The sequence below is a fragment of the Staurois parvus genome, unplaced genomic scaffold (assembly GCF_062004578.1).
Source record: "Staurois parvus isolate SC_StPar_1 unplaced genomic scaffold, SC_StPar_1.0 ptg000414l, whole genome shotgun sequence".
NCBI lineage: Eukaryota > Metazoa > Chordata > Amphibia > Anura > Ranidae > Staurois > Staurois parvus.
In genome coordinates, this window is record NW_028318210.1 from 1323148 (window position 1) to 1344533 (window position 21386).

The window sequence follows — 21386 nt, forward strand, 5'->3', positions numbered from 1 at the left end:
GCGTTAATGCAAGTTTACACGCAAAAAGTGTTTTTTTTTTTCCATGCCAAAACCCCACTGCTCCTGGATATGCTGGCAGTGGGCTTTGTTCTCCCTCTGAACTCCTATTTGTGCTTGGACACATAGGTTAACATGCAGGGGTGTTTAGAGGCAACAAAACCCCCAAAACGCCAGACACCCCTAAGAGCAGCGTCAAAAATATCCAGCGTGCTTGAGGCCTTAAAGCAGAGTTCCACTCACCCGGTCAAAAAATAAAAGTCAGCAGCTACAAAAACTGTAGCTGCTGACTTTTAAAAACCAGCCACTTACCTGTCCCTCGGTCCCATGGTGTGTCCCCCGCAGCCCGTTTCACCGGCCGTCCTGTATTGCAGGAGGCCGGCATCTTCAGTATGGGCACTCGGCTGTGATAGTTTGCAGCTTCACAGCCAGGTACCCATGGCGCATGCGTGAGTAGCTCTGCGCTTCATGAATGGTCCTGTAGTCTTCTGGGATCTGTCATGTGTCCCAAAAGACTACAGGGAGGGAGAGAGGACACCTTCCGTTTTCCAATAGCCTAGGCCAGCGTTTTTCAACCACTGTGCCGCGGCACACTAGTGTGCCGTGAGATATTGTCTGGTGTGCCGTGGGAAAAATTCCAATTTCATCTGTAACATGTGGCTTCGGCTCACAAATAGACCAATCATTAGAATCTAATGATTCAGTGGTCGGCAAGCCGCGGCTCGCGAGCCACATGCGGCTCTTTACCCAGTCTAATGCGGCTCTTCTGTGTGCCGGGCGCCTGCTCCCCTCCCTCCTCTCGGTCGGCCGCTCCCCTGCCTCCTCTCGGTTGGCAGCCCCAAAAGTCCGCGCGGACCTTTTAATCCGGCTTGCGGATGTGGCTGTCAGGATGTGTGTAGGCGGGGCAGCGTGCCGAACGTGAGGGGAGGGGAGCTAGGCTCCTCTCACAGTCCGCCCTGAAGACCCGAACGGCGCGGGAAGACAGCGAGAGGAACGCAAAAGGTAAGTGAATTGACACGGGGGACTTGGCTTACTAGAAGGGGGGGGGGGGAATAGTACTGTGGGGGATGAAATACTATATGAGGGATGAATTACTTTATGAGGGATGAAATACTATATGGGGGGATGAAATACTATATGGGGGATGAATTACTATATCAGGGATGAATTACTATATGAGGGATGAAATACTATATGGGGGGATGAAATACTATATGGGGGGATGAATTACTATATGAGGGATGAAATACTATATGGGGGGATGAAATACTATATGAGGGATGAAATACTATATGGGGGATGAATTACTATATGAGGGATGAATTACTGTATGAGGGATGAAATACTATATGGGGGGATGAAATAATTATAAAATAATTTCTTTGTGTTTGATTACTATTCAAGAGAATTACTTTATATATAGTCAATATAGGCACAGAGGTAATTTTTTTTAACATTTTCTAATGGTGGTGTGCCTCGTGATTTTTTTCATGAAAAAAGTGTGCCTTTGCACAAAAAAGGTTGAAAAACACTGGCCTAGGCGAGCGGACCGGAAGTGGGAGCGGGTACCTGTCAAATTCGGGTACTTGCTCCCCCGCCCCCCCAAAGGTGCAAATCCTTAATGGGGAGCAGTCCTTAAAGCGGAACTTCCTCTTTTGGGTGGAGCTCCGCATTAAAGAGGTTCTAAAGGCTCAAGGTTTCTTTTTTTACTTTTTTGTGTTCTCTGGATGAAGGTAAAAAACATTCTATGTGCAGAAGCCTGCCCCAGCCCCCAATACTTACCAGAGTCCCATCACGATCTAGCGATGTGCACAAGAGCCTTGGCTATCTGGGGACTCTACTTACTAATTGGCTGAGACAGCAGCAGGAGTCATTGGCTCCCGCTGCTGTCAATCACAGCCAGAGAGCCAAGGATAAGAAAGGGTGTGAATGGACATGCAGAGCAGCGGCTCAGGGTGCCCCCACAGCAAGCTGCTTGCTTTTGGGACACCTGGTAGAAAGGAGGAGCACCTATGGGAAACCCAAGAAGGGGAGGATCGGGGCTGCTCTTTGCAAAACCACTGCACAGAGCAGGTATGACTTGATGATTTTTTTTAAAGAACTGCCTTTAATATCACTTTAATGTAATAGTTTCATTATATTCTGTTTGTTATTTCATTATTGTGTTCAACAGTATTACTGAACCGAAGAAAATGTCTTTGCAGGGTGGAGTATTTCCAACAAAACCCAACCAAAAATTCTATGAGCTGCCAGTAAAAACACCTGGATATACATTTTTTAAAAAGCTGTGCATTTTGGTTTCAGTTTTCAGCCAAATGCATCCAGAGTTTTTGGTTTAGGCCCAGAATTTTCATTTCAGTGCACCACTATCAGGGTGGATAAAAATCAATGATTTTTTTTAAAAAATAAAAAAAAAAATCAGATTTTTTTTTATTTAAATCGGATTTTTTTGAATAAAATGCTTTTTGAGGAAAATATATTACCATCCCAAAGGTTATTCTATCATGAAATAAAGATTAGTTTTTTAATTATGTAGAATAAGGCTGTATATGTTTAATTTTTTTGGTAAATAAATTCCATGAATCCATTCACAATGTCATGCTCTTCCAGAGGTTTTTGTAAGATTATTGGGCAGTTTCTCTGCCTACAAGATATTATCACAGATGCTTGGTTTACTTTTGCAGTTCTCAAAACTGAATTTGACTCAGCAGAGATCACATGCCTCTTCTTCACAGCAAAAATGTTATAACATGAACAGAGTTAAGAAAAAGACCTTAATCCTAACTTCTACAAACCTATGAATACAGAACCAACCCCTTCAGTGCTAAGTTTCAAGAAGTTCAGTGAATAGAATAGAATCAATATTTTTCTGATTGTTTGGAGTGGAATAGATCTGCACAAGAAGAAAGTGAAACCAAGTGTGAGGAGGAAGGGGCTGACAGTCTAAGTTTCTTAAAATATATATATTTTGTTTAGCCAAATTAGTTAACAAACATGGATGTTTGTTTAAGCAAATCACATATGCTGGAATGTTATTGTTTCAGTTGAATAAATCTATTTAAATTGTTATTATTAAGGTAATGATTATTTTTCTCCTTCCTAAGTACAACAGAAAAGTTGTCCAAATATGAATGATTAACCTATTAAACTGGGGATAAAAAAACTAATATGAAAAGTTGTTATTCTAAAAATCTTCATCTACTTGCATATTAAAGTTATACCAGCAAGAATTAGTCTTTATGTAGAAAACTAGGATTTATATCAAGCCTTACTGACTAGTGATTTAAATCAGTTGGATTTAACCACCTGAGCCCCAGAGGATTTACCCCCCCTGACCAGGCCTTTTTTTGCTATACAGCGCTGCACTAATTCAAATGATAATTGCGCGGTCATGCAATGCTGTACCCAATCGAAATTTACGTCCTTTTTTTCACACAAATAGAGCTTTCTTTTGGTGGTATTTGATCACCTGTGCGCTTTTTATTTTCTGCGCTATAAACAAAAAAAAACACGAAAATTTTGAAAAAAAACAATATTTTCTACTTTTAGCTATAAAAAATATATCGTAAACTCAAAGTTAGTCATAAATTTAGGCCAAAATGTATTCTGCTACATGTTTTTGGTAAAAAAAATCCCAATAAGTGTATATTGATTGCTTTGTGTGAAAGTTATAGCGTCTAAAAACTATGGTATAGATAATTTGAAATTTACAGAGCTTTTACTTTCTGACCGCCTATCACATCTCTTGAGGTGCTAAAATACCAGGATAGAACAAACACCCCCAAATGACCCCTTTTTGGAAAGCAGACACCCTAAGCTATCTGCTGAGAGACATATTGGGGTTTATTTACTAAAGCTGGAGAGTCCAAAATCAGACTCCCTTCTGCATAGAAACCAATCAGCTTCCAGGTTTCATTGCCAAAGCTTCATTGAACAAGCTGAGGTTAGAAGCTGATTGGTTTCTATGCAGAAGGGAGTCTGATTTTGGACTCTCCAGCTTTAGTAAATAAACCCCATTGTGTCCATGGAAGATTTATTTTTTTTCCCCAAGTTTCTGGAAAATGACAAACTTTTTTTTTTTTTTTTTTTTTTTTACACAAAATTGTCATTTAAATGATTTATTTCTTGCACAAGCCATGGGTATATGTCGAATTATACCCCAAAATACATTCTGCTACTTCTACCGAGTATGAGGGTACCACACGTGTGACACTTTTTGGGAGCCTAGCCACATACAGGAGCCTGAAATCCAATGAGCACTTTGAAAGCCTGAAGGTGCGTAACTTCTTCATTTCACTTCCCCACTACCTATCACAGTTTCGGAGGCCCTGTAATGCCAGGATAGCACCAAACCCCCCCAAATGACCCCTTTTTGGAAAGTAGACACTCCAAGGAATTTAAAAAGAGGCATGGTAAGTATTTTGCAGATCTCATTTTTTCTCACAAGGTTTTGAAATATAAAAAAGAAAAGAAAAAATATATTTTTATTTTCTTTCTTCATTTTCCAAAAACTTGTGGTAAAAAAATAAATTCTTCTATTGATTCAACATGCCTCTCAGCAAATAGTTTGGGGTGTCTACTTTCCTAAAAGGGGTCATTTTGAGGGGTGGGGGCATTTTATGCCCAACATTAGAGGTTTATGCCACACATCAATCACTCTTCTAACCACCTGAAGACCAAGCCTTTTCTGACACTTTTTGTTCACATTAAAAAAATCTGTATTTTTGCTAGGAAATTAGAGTGAACCCCCAAACATTATATATTTTCTTAGAGCAGACACCCTAGTAAATAAAATGGTGGGTGGTGCAATTTTTTATCTCACATATTACTTACACAATTGTTTTGAAAAATATACACTTTTTTTAATTTTAATGCACAAAAACACAATATATTGGCCGATTATTTGGTATGATATAAAAGATGATGCTATGCTGAGTAAATAGATACCAAACATGACATGCTTTAAAATTACGCATGCCCTGTGCAATGGCGACAAACTGCATACATTTTTAATATCTATAGGCAACGCTTTAAAAGCCTTTACAAGCTACCATTTTAGATTTACAGAGGAGGTCTAGAGCTATAATTACTGCCCTTGATCTGACGTTCGTGGCGATACCTCACATGCATGGTGCAATCACTGTTTCCATACTGGGAAAGGGTCAATGCTCACGACCGCAGGTGTGCGCGTGCGCGGACAGGCGAGGGTCCTTTTTTTTTTTTTTTTTTTTTCTGATTTATTTAATTATTTTTACACTGTCCCTTTAATTTTTTTTTTTTTAATCACTTTTATTGCTATCTCAGGGAGGGGGAGGGGGGGCCATTTTCTCCCGCTGCTTGTAAAGGCAATTATGCAGCTAATAAACCACTAGGAATGCTTTTACATGAAAGCCCATTGCCGGCTGAAAAAAATGATACCAGGATGATGCCTGCAGCTGCAGGCATCACCCTGGTATAACCATTCAAAGTCCACTGATGTACCAATACGTCACTGGTCCTTGTTGGGTGTATATGCTATGTTCTTTTTTTCCTTATGCAGCCTGTGGGCTGAATGAAAAAAAAAGAGAAGAAATCTCTGCCAGAAAAAGTGTGTGGTATGCCCACCATTAGAAACCTCCCTCAATCCACCCACTTCTAATGGTGGGCACATATGAAATGTGCCAACAAATATAAAATATACATGCCAAAGCATGGGGGCCATCCACCCACTGGCCACCCCAGGCCCCCATGCTTTGGCATATATTCTCTTTTTTTTAACTGCGGATGAAAAATCTCATCCGACAGCACTGCACACACCTACTTATGTCTATTCTGAAAGCAAGACCCTGTTGCTGTCAGAATAAACAGGTCAGTGCTGCAGTTTGACGTTCCTGCAAAGAAATCAACAATGGTTAACAATAAAACAAACTCAATAAAACAACTTTATAAGGAAAAGTGTGTGGTGGTATGCCCACCATTAGAAACCTCCCTCAATCCACCCACTTCTAATGGTGGGCACACATGAAATGTGCCAACAAATATAAAATATATATGCCGAAGCATAGGGGCCATCCACCCACTGGCCACCCCAGGCCCCCATGCTTTGGCATATATTCTGTTTTTTATAACTGCGGATGAAAAATCTCATCCAACAGCGCTGCCCACGCTGACTTATGTCTATTCTGAGAGCGAGTTCCTGTTGCTGTCAGAATAAACAGGTCAGCGCTGCAGCTGAAAGCATTCCTGCAAACAGAAATGGTTAACAATAAAACAACAATAAACCAGTGAAAGTCGAACAATCACAAAAATGACAACAACAAAAAAAACTATAACTATTTTTGGTTTTTACATTTTTTTATTTTTTTGGGGGGTATTTGTACTTTTATTTATTTATTTTTTTTTTAAACTTTTTTTTTTCAAACTTCAAACATTTAAACAGCTGGTAGGGTCTCTCCAAATGCGATAGCCAGTTTCCTGACTACCTAACATCTTTTGAGACCCTGTGTAAATGTGCCGTGATCTGTGCCATGCTGTACCCTATACTAATAGTTCACTAGTGTATGGTAGAGGCGGAAGCAGGGCTTGATGCAGAGGCCAGGTTGGCCAGGACAGGAGGGACAACAATAGCGACTGTCACGCCTAATTCCACGTTTGCTGCAGACACGACATCTTTTTTGGGGTCTTCTTTGGGTTGGGGTACCAGGAATGGTATTGGGAAAATGTCTCTCATGCAGACGGCTAACTGCATCTGGGAGAGGGATTTGGGGCGCAGCACCTTCTGGATACAAAAGGGCCCTGATGTTCTCTAACTGGAAATTTAGGTATGATCCACTATGTCCAGTTGCTTTATAGAGAACAAAAGCATTATATACAGCCAATTGAAATAAATAAACTGACACTTTTATGTACCAGCGTTTGGATTTTCGGGAAACTAAATACGGCTGCATCATCTGGTCATTGAAGTCCACCCCTCCCATGTTAAGGTTATAATCGTGGACACAGAGGGGCTTCTCAACAACACCAGCTGCCGTGGTAATTTGGACGGTCGTATCTGCGTGAATGGAAGACAGGAGGTAAACATCCCGTTTGTCCTTCCACTTCACTGCGAGCAATTCTTCATTTCTCAAGCAGGCTTTTTCCCCCTTTTTAAGACGGGTATTTACAAGCCGTTGGGGGAAGCCCAACGATTAGATCGCACAGTGCCACATGCGCAAATTCCCAAATTGAACAAATGTCTAAATAGTGGCACGCTTGAATAAAAATTGTCCACGTATAAGTGGTACCCCATATGGAAATAGGATGACGCCAAGTCCCAAACTATCTTGCCACTGCTCCCCATGTAGTCTGGGCATCCGGGGGGCTCCAAGTAACTATCTTTTCCCTCGTAAATCCGAAACTTACATGTATAGCCTGTTGCCTTCTCACAGGTCTTATACATCTTGATCCCATATCTGGCACGCTTGCTGGGGAGATATTGTTTGATTACAAGGCGGCCAGAATATTGAATGAGGGACTCATCGATGCAGATGTTTTTCTGGGGAGTATACACATCTGCACATTTTTGGTTAAAGTGATTTACGAGGGGCCGAATTTTGTGGAGCCGGTCAAATTCAGGGTCACCCCGAGGACGATTGAGTGAGTTGTCGTAGAAGTGCATAAAACGCCTTATCGTCTCATATCTATGCCTGGCCATGGCAGCAGAGAACACGGACATGTGAACAAGAGGGTCGGTGGACCAATACAACTGCAATTGATTTTTATCATTAATGCCCATGTTGAGGGTTAGGCCCAAAAAAACTTTACATTCGGAAACCGTAATGGGTTTCCATGCGAATGGTCTGGCAAGGTTTGAATTTGGGTTGGCGGCGATAAATTGGCGTGCATATAAATTGCTTTGATCCACAATCAATGCATAAAGATCTTCTGTGAAAAACAGCTCAAAAAAATTAAGGGGAGTATTTAAATTTGCTGTTTCCACCTGAATTCCGGGTTGGGCAGTGAATGGGGGAAGTACGGGTGCTGCAGAATTTGTGGGCTGCCAATCGGGATTTGCAAGCACATCCGGAAGGACACTAGGGGCTCTACGGGCCTGTCTGCGAATTCTTGGTGGCCGCGGGACACTACTTGTGCTCGCCACCGCACCAGCTTGTACTGCACTTATGGGACTCGCCACGTCACCAAGTGATACTGCAGTGCTGGTATGCCTACGACCAGGACGTACTAGGCCGCTGGTGCTCGCCAGTTCACCAAAAGATACTGCGGCACTAGTACTGGCACTCTGCTGCATATGAGAGTCATCATGCATTTGTACCACCTCAGCAACCTGTGAATGGGATCGGGTACGCCTGACCTTAGCAGGGACCACTTCCTCGTCGTCTGAGCTAGCTGTCAGGGTGCCGCTGCTGTCTATAGGTTCGTATTCTGAGCCTGGTTCTGCCAGTGAGTCTTCCCCTTCGCTCTCACTTGACATGCTCAGAATCCTATAGGCCTCTGCACTAGTGTACCTTTGCTTAGACATTTTGGCCACTAAATTTACAGGTACCTAGTGCGACTCACGGGAAAAAGAGCGCCTGGCTGTCAGGGACTGCTTGAACCGCTACAAAAAATTTACCGACAAGTGCTAACAGATATCAGGCCTGATTCTGTGAACACTGCGGTTTTGTGTGTAATATGTATCAAGTGACAGTTATCTACTGACACTGCACTTGCTGGGGGAGAAGGGGGGGGGCGTAGGGGCTAAACGCAGGTGCTGGCAGGTGTTGGGGCTGATCCCGCTAACACTGCGTTTTTGGGGATACTAAAGTAATGTGAATGCTGGTATAGCGCTGATCTGATCAAAGATATTGATCCAATCAGACACTATACTAGCAATGAAGGTTTAGCGTGCAAGTAAGCGTGTTCCTGGCAATCAAGGGGTCAAATGTGATTATTTGTGTACTAGCGGACAAACTGGTGCTATCTGGGAGGGGCGCTAAAACTATCGGAAGTGAAGTGGTTAACTGGGGGGGGGGGCGATCAAGGGGTTAGACGGGACTACTGGTGTATTAGTGGGCAATCTGGCGCTATCTGGGAGGGGCGCTAACACTATCGGAAGTCGCCAGCGACACTGATACAGTGATCAGTAAAAATCGCTTCACTGATCAGTGACACTGGTGACAGGGCAGTTAAGGGGTTAACTGGGGGGGGGGATTAAGGGGTTAAATGGCTTTATTGGTGTACTGGCGGGCAAACTGGCGCTATCTGGGAGGGGCGCTAGCACTATTGGAAGTCGCCAGCGACACTGATACAGTGATCAATAAAAATCGCTTCACTGATCAGTTACACTGGTGACAGGGCAGTGAAGGGTTAACTGGGGGGGGGGGCAATCAGGGGGTTAAATGTGTCCTAGACTGTGTTCTGTCAGTGTGCTGTTTTACTCACGTTTAAATGTCTCTTCTTCTCCGTCTGGAACAGAATGTGTCCAGGCAGAGAAGAATGACATCATATCCTGTCTTGTGTAAATATCAACACAGGACAGGATAGGACAGGGACCGATCATCCGATTTCAGCCAGAAATCACTGGCTGAAATCTAATGATTGATCCCTCCTGGATCGAATCGGATCACCCGCGGGTCGGCAGGAGCACGCGCGCGCGCGCCCCCTGCCGGCGAAAGTGTCGGGAGCGCGGAACCCGTTTTAAAACGTGGTTTTGCGCTCCACTGCCGCTCTGCACACGTATATACACAGTGGCAGGGCGGCAAGCGGTTAAATCAAATCCACCCTTCCTGTCTGTATGCACTGCTCCCTCACTGCACACACTTCCCCTCTACAAAGAGGACCTGTCATTTATATACTATCACATAGGGTACTATTGGTCCCCTATGTGATAGCAATAAAATCGTACGTTTAAAAGAAATAAATAAAAACACACATTGAAAGTAAAACAAATGTGAGCCCCCCAACCCCCACATACAATTCAGTTTTGGCGTTCAGCCAAGTGCATCCTGAATGTTCAGTTTTGGCACACCACTAACTTGAAATCTCTTCTATACTATATAGTCAGCAAGCACCATCAGGCTTGTTGAAGACACATGCTCTTGGCTTGTCATCCTTGGCTGGCTTCAGTCAGGACGGGGCCCAGACGTTGATGGAAAGCATGCCAGAGCAGATTGCAGAGGTCTTAAAGAAGAAGGGTCAACACTGCAAACATTGACTCTGCATAAACGTCATGTAATTGTCAATAAAAGCCTTTGACACTTATGAAATGCTTGTAATTATACTTCAAGAGATTCTAAAGGTTAATTTTTTTTTTGTAACATAACAACCATGTCTATACTTGCTGTTGTTTTGCACAGAGCAGCCTGGATCCTCCTCTTCTCGGGTCCCCCGCAGGCTCCCCTGGCTCCTTCTATCTGTCGGGTGCCCCCATAGCAAGCAGCTTGCTATGGGGGCACCCGCTGCTCTCTGTGTCCATTCACACATGGAGCCGTGGCTTGGCCCAGCCCCTTCTTTCCTCATTGGCTGACTGACTGTGATACACAGCAGCGGAAGCCAATGGCTCCCGCTTGCTGTCTCAGCCAATGAGGCGGCAGAGACCTGGGACAGCCACGGCTGTCATTCACATCTCTGGATTGCGATGAGGCTCAGGTAATATTGGGGAGCTGGGGGCACTACTGCACACAGGTTTTTTGCCTTCATGCATAGAATACATAAAGGTAATAAACCTTCAGCCTTTCCAACCACTTTCAGTATTCCATAGTGACATCTGACAAAAGGGTCTAAAAACAGAAGCGGCAGACTTTGTGAAAATTAAGATTTGTGTCATTCTCAAAACTTGTGGCCAGGGCTGTAGGTCTCTCTGGGGATCAGATCCTTGTAGCACATCTGTGCATGCGTGGGGGCGGGGGGAACGTCTTGCCTAGACGAGAAGGGCAGAAATTTAGCTTTGCACAACAATAAAGTCCTTTAACAACTTGCCTACCGGGCACTTATACCCCCTTCCTGCCCAGGCTAATTTGCAGCTTTCAGCGCTGTCACACTTTGAATGACAATTGCGCGGTCATGCAACACTGTACCCATATGAATTTTTTATCATTTTTTTCAGAGAAATAGAGCTTTATTCTGGTGGTATTTAATCGCCAATGGGGGTTTTATTTTTTGCACTATAAACAAAAAAAAAAAAAAAGCAAAATTTGCTTCTACTATAAAATTTTGCAAACAGGTAATTTTTCTCCTTCACTGATGTGCGTTGATGAGGCTGCACTGATAGACGACACTGACTGGTGGCACTGATCATCACTGTCAATCTGCTCTGTAACAGCTGCCGGCAGTACTTTGCTTACGCTGTGTGTGTAAGTGCTACTGATAACCGGCAACTGTCATTGGACACCGCTGGTCACATGGTAAAAGGCCGCTGTGATTGGCCTTTTACCTCATCATGTGATTAGCTGTGTACGTAGGAGATCACCGGGAGGCACATTCTGGAAGGACATCATATGTGCCTTCCCAGAACTGGACAACCGTGCTGTAACCATCATTCGGCTATAGCGTGGTTTCCAAGTGGTTAAAAAATGTCAATTGCTAAGAGAGGGGGAGGGGAGGCAGAGCCAGTGCTAGACTATAATGCGCCCTAGGTAAGACCAGCTACATGCACCCCCCCCCTTAAAAAAAAATATATATATATATATATATAATATATCACACACACAACTTCACCCCTCCTAGCATAAATCCCCCCTCCCATCATCACTCCTCTTCCTTTAATCCCCCACCTAGGACAAATCCCCCCTCCCATCATCACTCCTCTTCCTTTAATCCCCCCACCTAGGACAAATCCCCCCTCCCATCATCACTCCTCTTCCTTTAACCCCCCCACCTAGAACAAATCCCCCCTCCCATCACTCCTCTTCCTTTAATCCCCCCACCTAGGACAAATCCCCCCTCCCATCATCACTCCTCTTCCTTTAATCCCCCCACCTAGGACAAATCCCCCCTACCATCATCACTCCTCTTGCTTTAATCCCCCCACATAGGACAAATCACCCCTCACATCATCACTCCTCTTCCGTTAATCCCCCCACCTAGGACAAATCCCCCTTCCCATCATCACTCCTCTTCCTTTAATCCCCCCACCTAAGACAACCCCCCCAATCCCCCTCATCACTCCTTCCTTTAATGCCCCCACCTAGGACAAATTCCCCCCAATCCCCCCTCCCATCAATCCCCCCACCTAGGACAAATTCCCCCAATCCCCCTCACATCATCACTCCTTCCTTTAACCCCCCCACCTAGGACAAATTCCCCCCAATCCCCCCTCCCATCATCACTCCTTCCATTAATCCCCCCACCTAGGACAAATTCCCCCCAATCCCCCCTCCCATCATCACTCCTTCCATTAACCCCCCCCCCCACCTAGGACAAATTCCCCCCAATCCCCCCTCCCATCATCACTCCTTCCATTAACTCCCCCCCCCCCCACCTAGGACAAATTTCCCCCAATCCCCCCTCCCATCATCACTCCTTCCATTAACCCCCCCCCCCACCTAGGACAAATTCCCCCCAAACCCCCTCCCATCATCACTCCTTCCATTAATACCCCCACAAAGGACAAATTCCCCCCAATCCCCCCTCCCATCATCACTCATGTTCCTTTAATCCCCCCACCTAGGACAAATTCCCCCAATCCCCCCTCATCACTCCTGTTCCTTTAATCCCCCCCAATCCCTCCCTCTAGGTAAACCCCCTCCAAATTACCCTTCCCAGCATATGCTCCTCCCACCTTACTCCAATCCCCAGCCCCCCCTAGATCCGGCCCTGGTGTAGAGGAGGTGAACCAGTGGCCGTGGCTGCGCCCCTAGCCGGCTGCCTGATCTTCCTAGAGGTATCACCGGCCCTGAGGACAGGTCGTCACAGTCCGGGTGAAGGTTCAGCTTTAAGGTCACCGTGTGGCCATGAAGGGTTAAGTGCATACGGCCCATCAGCACCACACACAGGACGATTCCACAACTACATCCGATCCCCCGAGCCCTGTCCTGAGGGGGGGGGGGGGGTGTCTCCTCCTCCGGGGATCGCACACAGAAGTCGGGAGAAGTTCAGTCCCGACCGCCCAGTCACTCTATGCTCCTGAGGCCCGCACAGTCCCCGGCACTCTCTGCCATTACCTGCCGGCCCTCTGTTCAGCCGGATCTCCTCCACGGCGGCCCGGGCTCCGGCACTCATGTCTTCTCCTTCCTCCTCTGCTGTCCCCGGAGGATGTCACTGCACACCAGGGTGAAGGTGAACCCGGCCACTCACTTTCTGTTTCTGCAGCCAGGCGGCCCCCACGTGGGGGGAGGGAGCGGCGCACTGCAGCATGGGACTTGTAGTCCTCTGCTGACGTCACGCCTCCAGTCCTCGCCCTGCTGTGAGGGAGGGAGATATAAAGCAGACAAATGAGGAGAGCTGTGTGTGATCACAGGAGAAGGAAAGGCTACAAAACAAAACGCATGTTGAAGTGGTTCCAAAGGCTTGGTGCTTTTGTTTTGTATCTTAACCACTTCCTGTCCGGACACTTTCACCCCCTTCCTGTCCAGGGCAATTTTCAGCTTTCAGCGCTATCACACTTTGAATGATAATTGCGCGGTCATGCAATACTGTACCCATATTAATTTTTTACCATTTTTTTGAGACAGATAAAGCTTTATTTTGCTGGTATTTATTCACCGCTGGGATTTTTATTTTTTTTTACTATGTAAATGAAAAAGTCCAAAAATTTTGAAAAAATGTTTTTTTTTATAAAATTTTGCAAATAAATAATATTTCATCATAAATCTTGGCCAAAATTTATTCCGTTATTTTTTTAGTAAAAAAAAAATCCAAATTAGTTTATAACCAAAATTTTTTTTTTTTTTTTACACTGATTGCTTTTACACCCTTAAAGGGTGTAAAAGCAATCATTTCTCTTTCTCTCTGTCTGCATTCTTGCAGTCATTGAAAAATACTGAGTGAGCTGTGATTGGTCACAGCTTGTCACATGGTACAAGGCTGTTGTGAATAGCCTTGTACCATGTGACCTCTGTGATCATTCACAGATTTCACACGTAGTAAGCAATGATGTCACAAGTGACATCTTGCTTACTACTTTGCATGTGATCACTGATTCGCCAATCAGTGATCACATGATCGGGACCTCGTAGAGAGGTCCCATCCGACGATCGGTGTTTCACTGTGTCCGGAGGACACAGCGGGCATCGGATCGCGGTGCTGCGCGCTCCCAGGGACCGATCTTGTGCTCCGAGGATCGGCTGATTCACTAACTATATCTTCACTGTTCTCACCCCTAGACAAAAGGGAGCAGTTCACTCAGCAGTGTGGGCACAGACCCATTGCATGGTTCCAAAAACATTTTTGCCTGGATTTCTGCTTTAAATTAGAACTATAGGCAAAACTTTTTTTTCATTTTGGATAGAGCAAGGGAGGGTTATATCTCCTGTCAGATTTTTTTTCAGCATCTGTGTCCCATTGGGGAGATTTACCTTCACTTCCTGTCCCAAAGCCAAACAGGAAGTGAGAGGAAATTCCTGCAAATTAAGGGAATTCCTTGGGGACCCCAAATCACCAGTCTCCATTGGAAGATTTCCTCTCTATTACTTTTCTGGGGACAACCCAAAATTTGGGATTTTCTTTTACTTTCACTTTCAATGATAATGGTAACCAGGACAAGTAGGGTGAATCTCCCTAATGGGGGCATAGATTGCAATAACAACTGACAGGGGTTCTAATGCCTCTCCACTCTGTCCAAAACTAAAAAAAAGTGTTGCCTTTAGTTATACTTTGATGCATTCCCTGCGTTAGCGTGGTAGTAAAGTCTAATTAGAAAAAAAAAACAGTCCCCCTGCAAGCTCAAGGATAATTCACCTTTCATATTATGTTACATCCAAACTCCGGGTGTAACGTACCATATTATGAATAGACCGACCCCCACTTTGACAGCTTGCAGGGGATCTTCTCCTCCCCCTAGATCAGGGGCGTCCCTAGGCACAGTGCAGGGGGTGCGCGCCGCGCCGGGTGACACCAGACCCACTCCACGAAAAGGTACGTTTTAACCTCCCTAGCAGAATGATTATGTCAGTATTTCTGTGCTCAAAGCGGTACATTTTTTTTAATGTAAATATGTTTTTTTATTGTAGGCCTGTAATTCTTAAGAATAGCTCACTGAAATCTGTCCGAACAAGAGTCTAGTAGACATTCCGGGTGCGATAAAGTTTATCCTCCCTGGAGGTATTCCCGAGTGTAGCTCGGGGGAAAGTTTCAGCACCACAAGCGGTAACCCCGAGCTACACTCAGGAATACCTTGCAGCGCTGCTTCGGGATCCCTTCTGCACTTACCTTGTCCTGCGCTCACGCAATGTCCCCCCTGCAGTGTCCCCGGCAATGTCCTCCTGCCGATGCCAGCATCTGTCTTCTGGGTTCCATTCCCTGTGACATCAGGACGTAACTGGCGGGAAATGTAAAAATGTTAAGTAACATTCACTAAATACACTAAAATCACATAGTAAAACATTCCTGTATCAAACCATTTCACATACATTTTGTCCCGAGTGCTTTGTCCTGTGCCCTGCCTGCATTTTTACTGTTCTTTCTGCCTGGAAACTGAGAAATGTCCATGGCGTCCAAAAAGCGTCCCTTTAGGTCAAAAGCGGTTTTAGACCAGCTAGAGAACAGCGATAGTAAATTAGAACCACTTGCAGAATTGAGTGATAATGATTTGTGGGGAAATTCGTCATCAGACACTGAAAACGATTCTGCGACTGAGCTCAGTGATGTGCAAACTTGGCGCTCTATTTCAAATTTCAGTGTTTTTGGTTTGATTACATTATTGAATTCAATTTATTATTATGTTATTATTTTTTATGATTATTTATTAAATTATAATTTATGATTTTGTTTTTCAAATGAATTACAGGCCTACAATAAAAAAACTACATATTTCCATGCAAAAAAATGTACCGCTTTGAGCACAGAATTACTGACATAATCATACCGCTAGGGAGGTTAATACATTAAATCATAAATTATAATATAATAAATTATTATAAAAATAATAATAAATTAAATAATGTAATCAAATCAAACACAGAACTCTGTCTAAACAATATTATATAGACACTGCATTTTTTTCTAGAAAACATCCCGGGTGTGGTACATCTTGAAACATGGGGCTGCACAAAGTCCGACATCGCAATCAGGACAGTAAAACCTTGTTTCTTTGGGGATTTTTTTTCCACTCTCATCTCGCCGAGAGCAACATAGCACACACATGCGTGTAGGTGCTGCCTTTTTTTGGGTTGGTGGGATGTGGTCCATAAAGTGACGTCCAGTCAGGCGTTCTGGGTTGACAACTCCCACAGCACGTCGTCCAGAACTATCTACAGACATTGATGGCGTCTGGTGTTTGAGGAAGATAAATTCCGCAACTTTCCAAATAAAGTCCACATGAAGCACAGGCTTGTCACTGTTTTTGCGGAACAGAATGTAGGCATTCCACAAGCACTGTTCCAGAATATGCTGGAAAATCTTTTTGTAGTATTTCCTCTGCTGTTTTCTCATTGCTGGATAGAAAGTCATAGCTTGGTCAGCTCTGTCAACACCTCCCATGGTGCTATTGTAGTCAATAACTATCTGCGTCTTCTGAATGTTTTTCCCACCTTTTGATTGTACCATCACTGTGGAGGCATTGTGAATGGTACTCATTATGCACACATCCTTTTTGTCCCACCATCTCAGTGCCATCATTTTGCCTATCTGCCAGGCAACTATTTCTCTAGGCTTCAGTTTGCTTTTTCCAAACATTGATGGCAGGTTGCGCCAGTTAGCCCTAACGGTTCCATAGGCATCCGCTTTGTGCTGCAGAAGAACCTCGTAAAGTTTTGGAGAGGTGTAGAAATTGTCCGTTGTTACACAGTAACCTTGGTTTAGCAGAGGCTCAATTAGTGACAGGATGGAAGATGTTGCCATTCCATAGTTGCTGTACTTAGGATCAAATTTTGTTCCTTTGCTGGTGTAAATAATTGTGTTCCATATGTAGCCAGTAGAGGATTGGCACAGCAGGTAGGATTTGACACCAAATCGTGCTCTCTTGGATGCGATGTACTGTACCCAGCTGAGCCTTCCTTTGTAGGCCATTAGACTTTCGTCTATGCTGATGTCTCTCTCTGGCACATAGTGCTGCTGGAAATTCCTGAGAATTATTTGTGAGACTTCCCAAATTTTCTTTAGCTTGGAAGCCGGATGAGTTGATTTGTCAAAATCATCATTGTTTGCAAAGTGCAAAAATTTCATGATGAGTAAAAAGCAGTACTCCCACATGACTGTGCCAAAGCACGGCGTGGGAAGCATTTTGTTGGTGGTCCAATACCACTTCTGCAGAGGTTTCCCCACCACTCCTTGTAGAATAATTAGGCCAAGAAACAGCCAAGTGTCCTCTTTGTTCACAGGTTCCCACTTTCTACTTCATGAAAACCTGCTGTATGAAGCAGCTAATTGTTGCTCTGTGTACCTGTTTGTCTCCGTCACCATTATTCCAATAACCTCATCGGTCAGAAACAATTCTAAGTACACCATGGGGTTGTCACCTTCAACACGGAATTTCATACCAGGTGCGCTGGTAAACGGGAATCTTGGCAGCGATGGCGTACCGCAATCAGTAGTGCACCATGTTCGCAGATCACTCACGTCAATCTCAGATTCGGCTCTGTCTTCACTGTTGGTGTCTGAAGAAAAATCTCCACATGAGTCACTGTCGCTCAATTCAAGTAGCTCCTCACTGTCGCTGTTTGCTAGCTCATCAAAAACAGCTTTGGCACTAGAGAGACGCTTTTTGGAAGCCATGAGTGCAAAACCGTTTTTAGTCACAGAAACTGAAAAACTGCACTATGGATATATCTGAGGTAATGTTACAATGTATTCACTAGAGTAACACTTTATTTTTACACAGGTCTCATAAGTGCAGTACAAGCTGGTGCGGTGGTGAGCACAAGTATTGTCCCACCAAGAATTCATACACAGGCCCGTAGAGCCCCTAGTATCCTTCAGGATGTGCTTGCAAATCCCGATTGGCAGCCCACAAATTCTGCAGCACCCATACTTCCCTCCATTCACTGCCCAATCCGGAATTCAGGTAGAAACAGCAAATTTAATTACTCCCCTTGATTTTTTTGGATTTGTTTTTCACGGAAGATCTGTATGCATTAATTGTGGATCAAAGCAATTTATATGCACAACAATTTATCGCCGCCAACCCAAATTCAAACCTTGCCAGACCATTCGCATGGAAACACATTACGGTTTCTGAATTTACATTTTTTTTGGGCCTAACCCTCAACATGGGCATTACTAAAAAAAAATTAATTGCGGTTGTATTGGTCCACAGATCCACGATTTATCATATGCCCGTGTTCTCTGCTGCCATGGCCAGGCATAGATATGAGAGTATAATGTGTTTTATGCATTTCAACGACAATACACTCTGTCGTCCTCGAGGTGACCCTGAATTTGACTGGCTCCACAAAATTCAGCCCCTCGCAAATCACCTTAACCAAAAATTTGCAGATGTCTATACTCCCCAGCAAAACATCTGCGTTGATGAGTCCCTCATTAATTTTTCTGGCCGCCTTGCATTCAAACAATTCTCCCCTGCAAGCGTGCCAGATATGGGGTCAAGATGTAGAAGACCTTTGAGAGGACAACAGGCTATACTTATAAGTTTTGGATTTACGAGGGAAAAGATAGTCACGTGGAGCCCGCCCGGATGCCCAGACTACATGGGGAGCAGTGGCAAGATAGTTTGGGACTTGGTGTCATCCTTTTTCCATATGGGGTACCACTTATACGTGGACAATTTTTATTCAAGCGTGCCACTACTTAGACATTTGTACAATCTTGGAATTGGTGCATGTGGCACAGTGTGACCTAATGTGTGCCCACCATTAGAAGTGGGTGGATGCAGGGTGGTATATTCTAATGGTGGGCATACCACACACTTTTTCTGGCACAGATTTCTTGTCTTTTTATCATTCAGCCCACAGGCTGCATACAAAAAAAAAAAAAGAACATAGCATATATACCCAACAAGGATCAGCGATGTGGTGGTACATCACTGGACTTTGGTTATACCAGGATGATGCCTACAGCTGCAGGCATCATCCTGGTGTCGTTTTTTTTCAGCCAGCGATTGGCTTTCATGTAAAAGCAATCCTAGTTGTTAATTAGCTGCAGGATTGCTTTTACAAGCAGCGGGAGATGATGCCTCCCCTCCCCTGCTGCCTTCCTGGGCAGTCCCGTGCCATCGTGGGAACCTGAAAATGCAGTCTGTGTTTGTGCCAGCTGACCATAGAGCTGATTGGAGACTGCAATGGTGCCAATCAGCTCTATAGTCTAAAGAAATTGGACGCTACGAGCATTTCATCACTTCAGTTTCGCAGATTATAAACAGAGCCATTTGTAAATTGGGAAAGCATCTGATCACACCGATTTTGGTGAGATTAGATAATGTAAGGGCAGAGGAGAGATCTGGAGTGTGATAGACCCCAGGTTACTCCAAAAAATAATATATGACAATGCCCATTGAAGTTATAGAGGATATTTGAATTCCCTGTGATAGCATTAAAAGTGATAAAAAAAAAAATGAAAGGGACAGTGTACCAATAATTAAAAAAATCAAAATAGTTTAAAAATAAAAAAGCATCCTCGCTCCCCCCCCACGCACGAATGTTGACCCTGTGCCAGTATGTAAACAGCGGTTGCACCATGCATGTGAGGTATCACCGTAAACGTCAGATCAAGGCAGTAATTCTAGCACTAGGCCTCCTCTGCAAATCTAAAATGGTAGCTTGTAAAGGCTTTTATATTTCAATATTTTTTTTATTGAGAAACAGGCATATAATAGCATAAAACAGGATGGCAAAAAAAAGGGGTCCACCTACATGGTGGGACCTTATATAGAATCACAATGACAACACTGATAGGCACGCAAAAACATTTGACTAACAATGGCAATAAGGATACACACAGAGAGTGCCATTACCATTAGGACGTACAGGTTTCATCAATCAATAAACAGAGACTAAACTGTAGGAATAAATTAAATGTAACAAAAACAATGCAGCGGATAAAGTAGAAAAAGAGAAGAAAGAGAGAAAAGAAGGAGGAAACAGCTCCTAAGAAAAAGGAAAAAAATAGGGGGGGGGGTCAGCTGTAAGACTCTCACGATACAGAAATGTAACTAATCCAAGGCTCCCAAGTCCCCTCAAATCTGGACACATCGTCATTGACAATACTCGTAAGTTTATCGTTTACCATTATCCAATTAAGTTTATGTTTCACCCTGTCTAACGGGATCACAGATTGTTTCCAACTTCTAGCTATGGCAATGCGAGCCGCCAGTAAGAGGTATAAAATTAGTTTAGTCGATTTTGTGGGAACGTCAGCGGGAAGTATATGAAACAAGGCCACTTCCGGTGACCTACGGATATTAACTCCTGTTACCGAATATATAAAATTAAATATGCGGATGCAGAACCTACTCACAACTGGACATTTCCACTACACGTGAAACATAGTACCTTCTTGACCACAGCGTCGGAAATAGCTAGATGATACTGAGGGGTACATTTTGGCCAAGCGAGTAGGAACCAAAAAACAGCGAAGTAGGGTTTTATAATTGGATTCAACAAGATCAGTATTAATCGAGATCTTCAATAAAGTATGAGCCGCATTCCGCCATGTATCTAAATCTAATGAACTATTTAAATCTCCCTCCCATTGGGCCATGTAGGACAATTTAGCGAGGGGATCAACAATGAAAGCATAAATAAAGGATAAATGACCTCGCATCATCCCACCTGCTCCACAGGAGACCTTGAGGGAAGTAAGCGCACAGGGTTCTCTGAGTAATCTAAGTTTGCTAATGATTAAGGGCTCGTTCACACTTGGCTGTTTTATCAATGTTTGCCAAACTCCCCTATAGCGTTTGGCAAGCGTTGGTCCAGTGTTTGTGGAGCATTTTTAAAGCTCGGCAAACGCTCCGCAAACGCCACATGCGCGGTTTAGCGGTGGTTGCTAGGCATTTGCCGAGCGTTAAAAACTCCCCACAAATGCCTATAATGCAGTTTGAATGGTGTTACCGCTCCGCAAACGCCCCGCAACCGCGTCTCAACCGCACCGCAAACGCCGGCCGGGCATTTGCGGAGCGGCACCATAGTCTAGAATAGGAGGCTTCAGCGCCTCCTGACTCGACCAGAGGCGTCTGTTTTGCCGCGACGTAACGCAAACGCTTCCGTTAGAACAGCAGCATGTGCTGTAATGTGCAGAATTGGCAGAGGTGTTTGGGAAGCGGTAAAAACACTTCCCAAACGCCTCTCTGCCACCTGCACACAACGCTAGTGTGAACGTAG

General features: G+C 44.2%; 1 protein-coding gene across 1 annotated transcript in view; it reads right to left on the reverse strand.

The window, feature by feature from the left end:
• SYNJ2BP (synaptojanin 2 binding protein) overlaps nucleotides 1-13207 on the reverse strand; it is a 51215-nt gene extending 38008 nt beyond the window's left edge. Inside the window, exon 1 of the mRNA XM_089686838.1 lies at nucleotides 13116-13207. Within this exon, the coding sequence (XP_089542964.1) occupies nucleotides 13116-13173 (58 nt within the window). The 5' untranslated portion in view covers nucleotides 13174-13207. The remainder of the gene's footprint in view (nucleotides 1-13115) is intronic.
• Between the last annotated feature and the right edge of the window lie 8179 nt (nucleotides 13208-21386).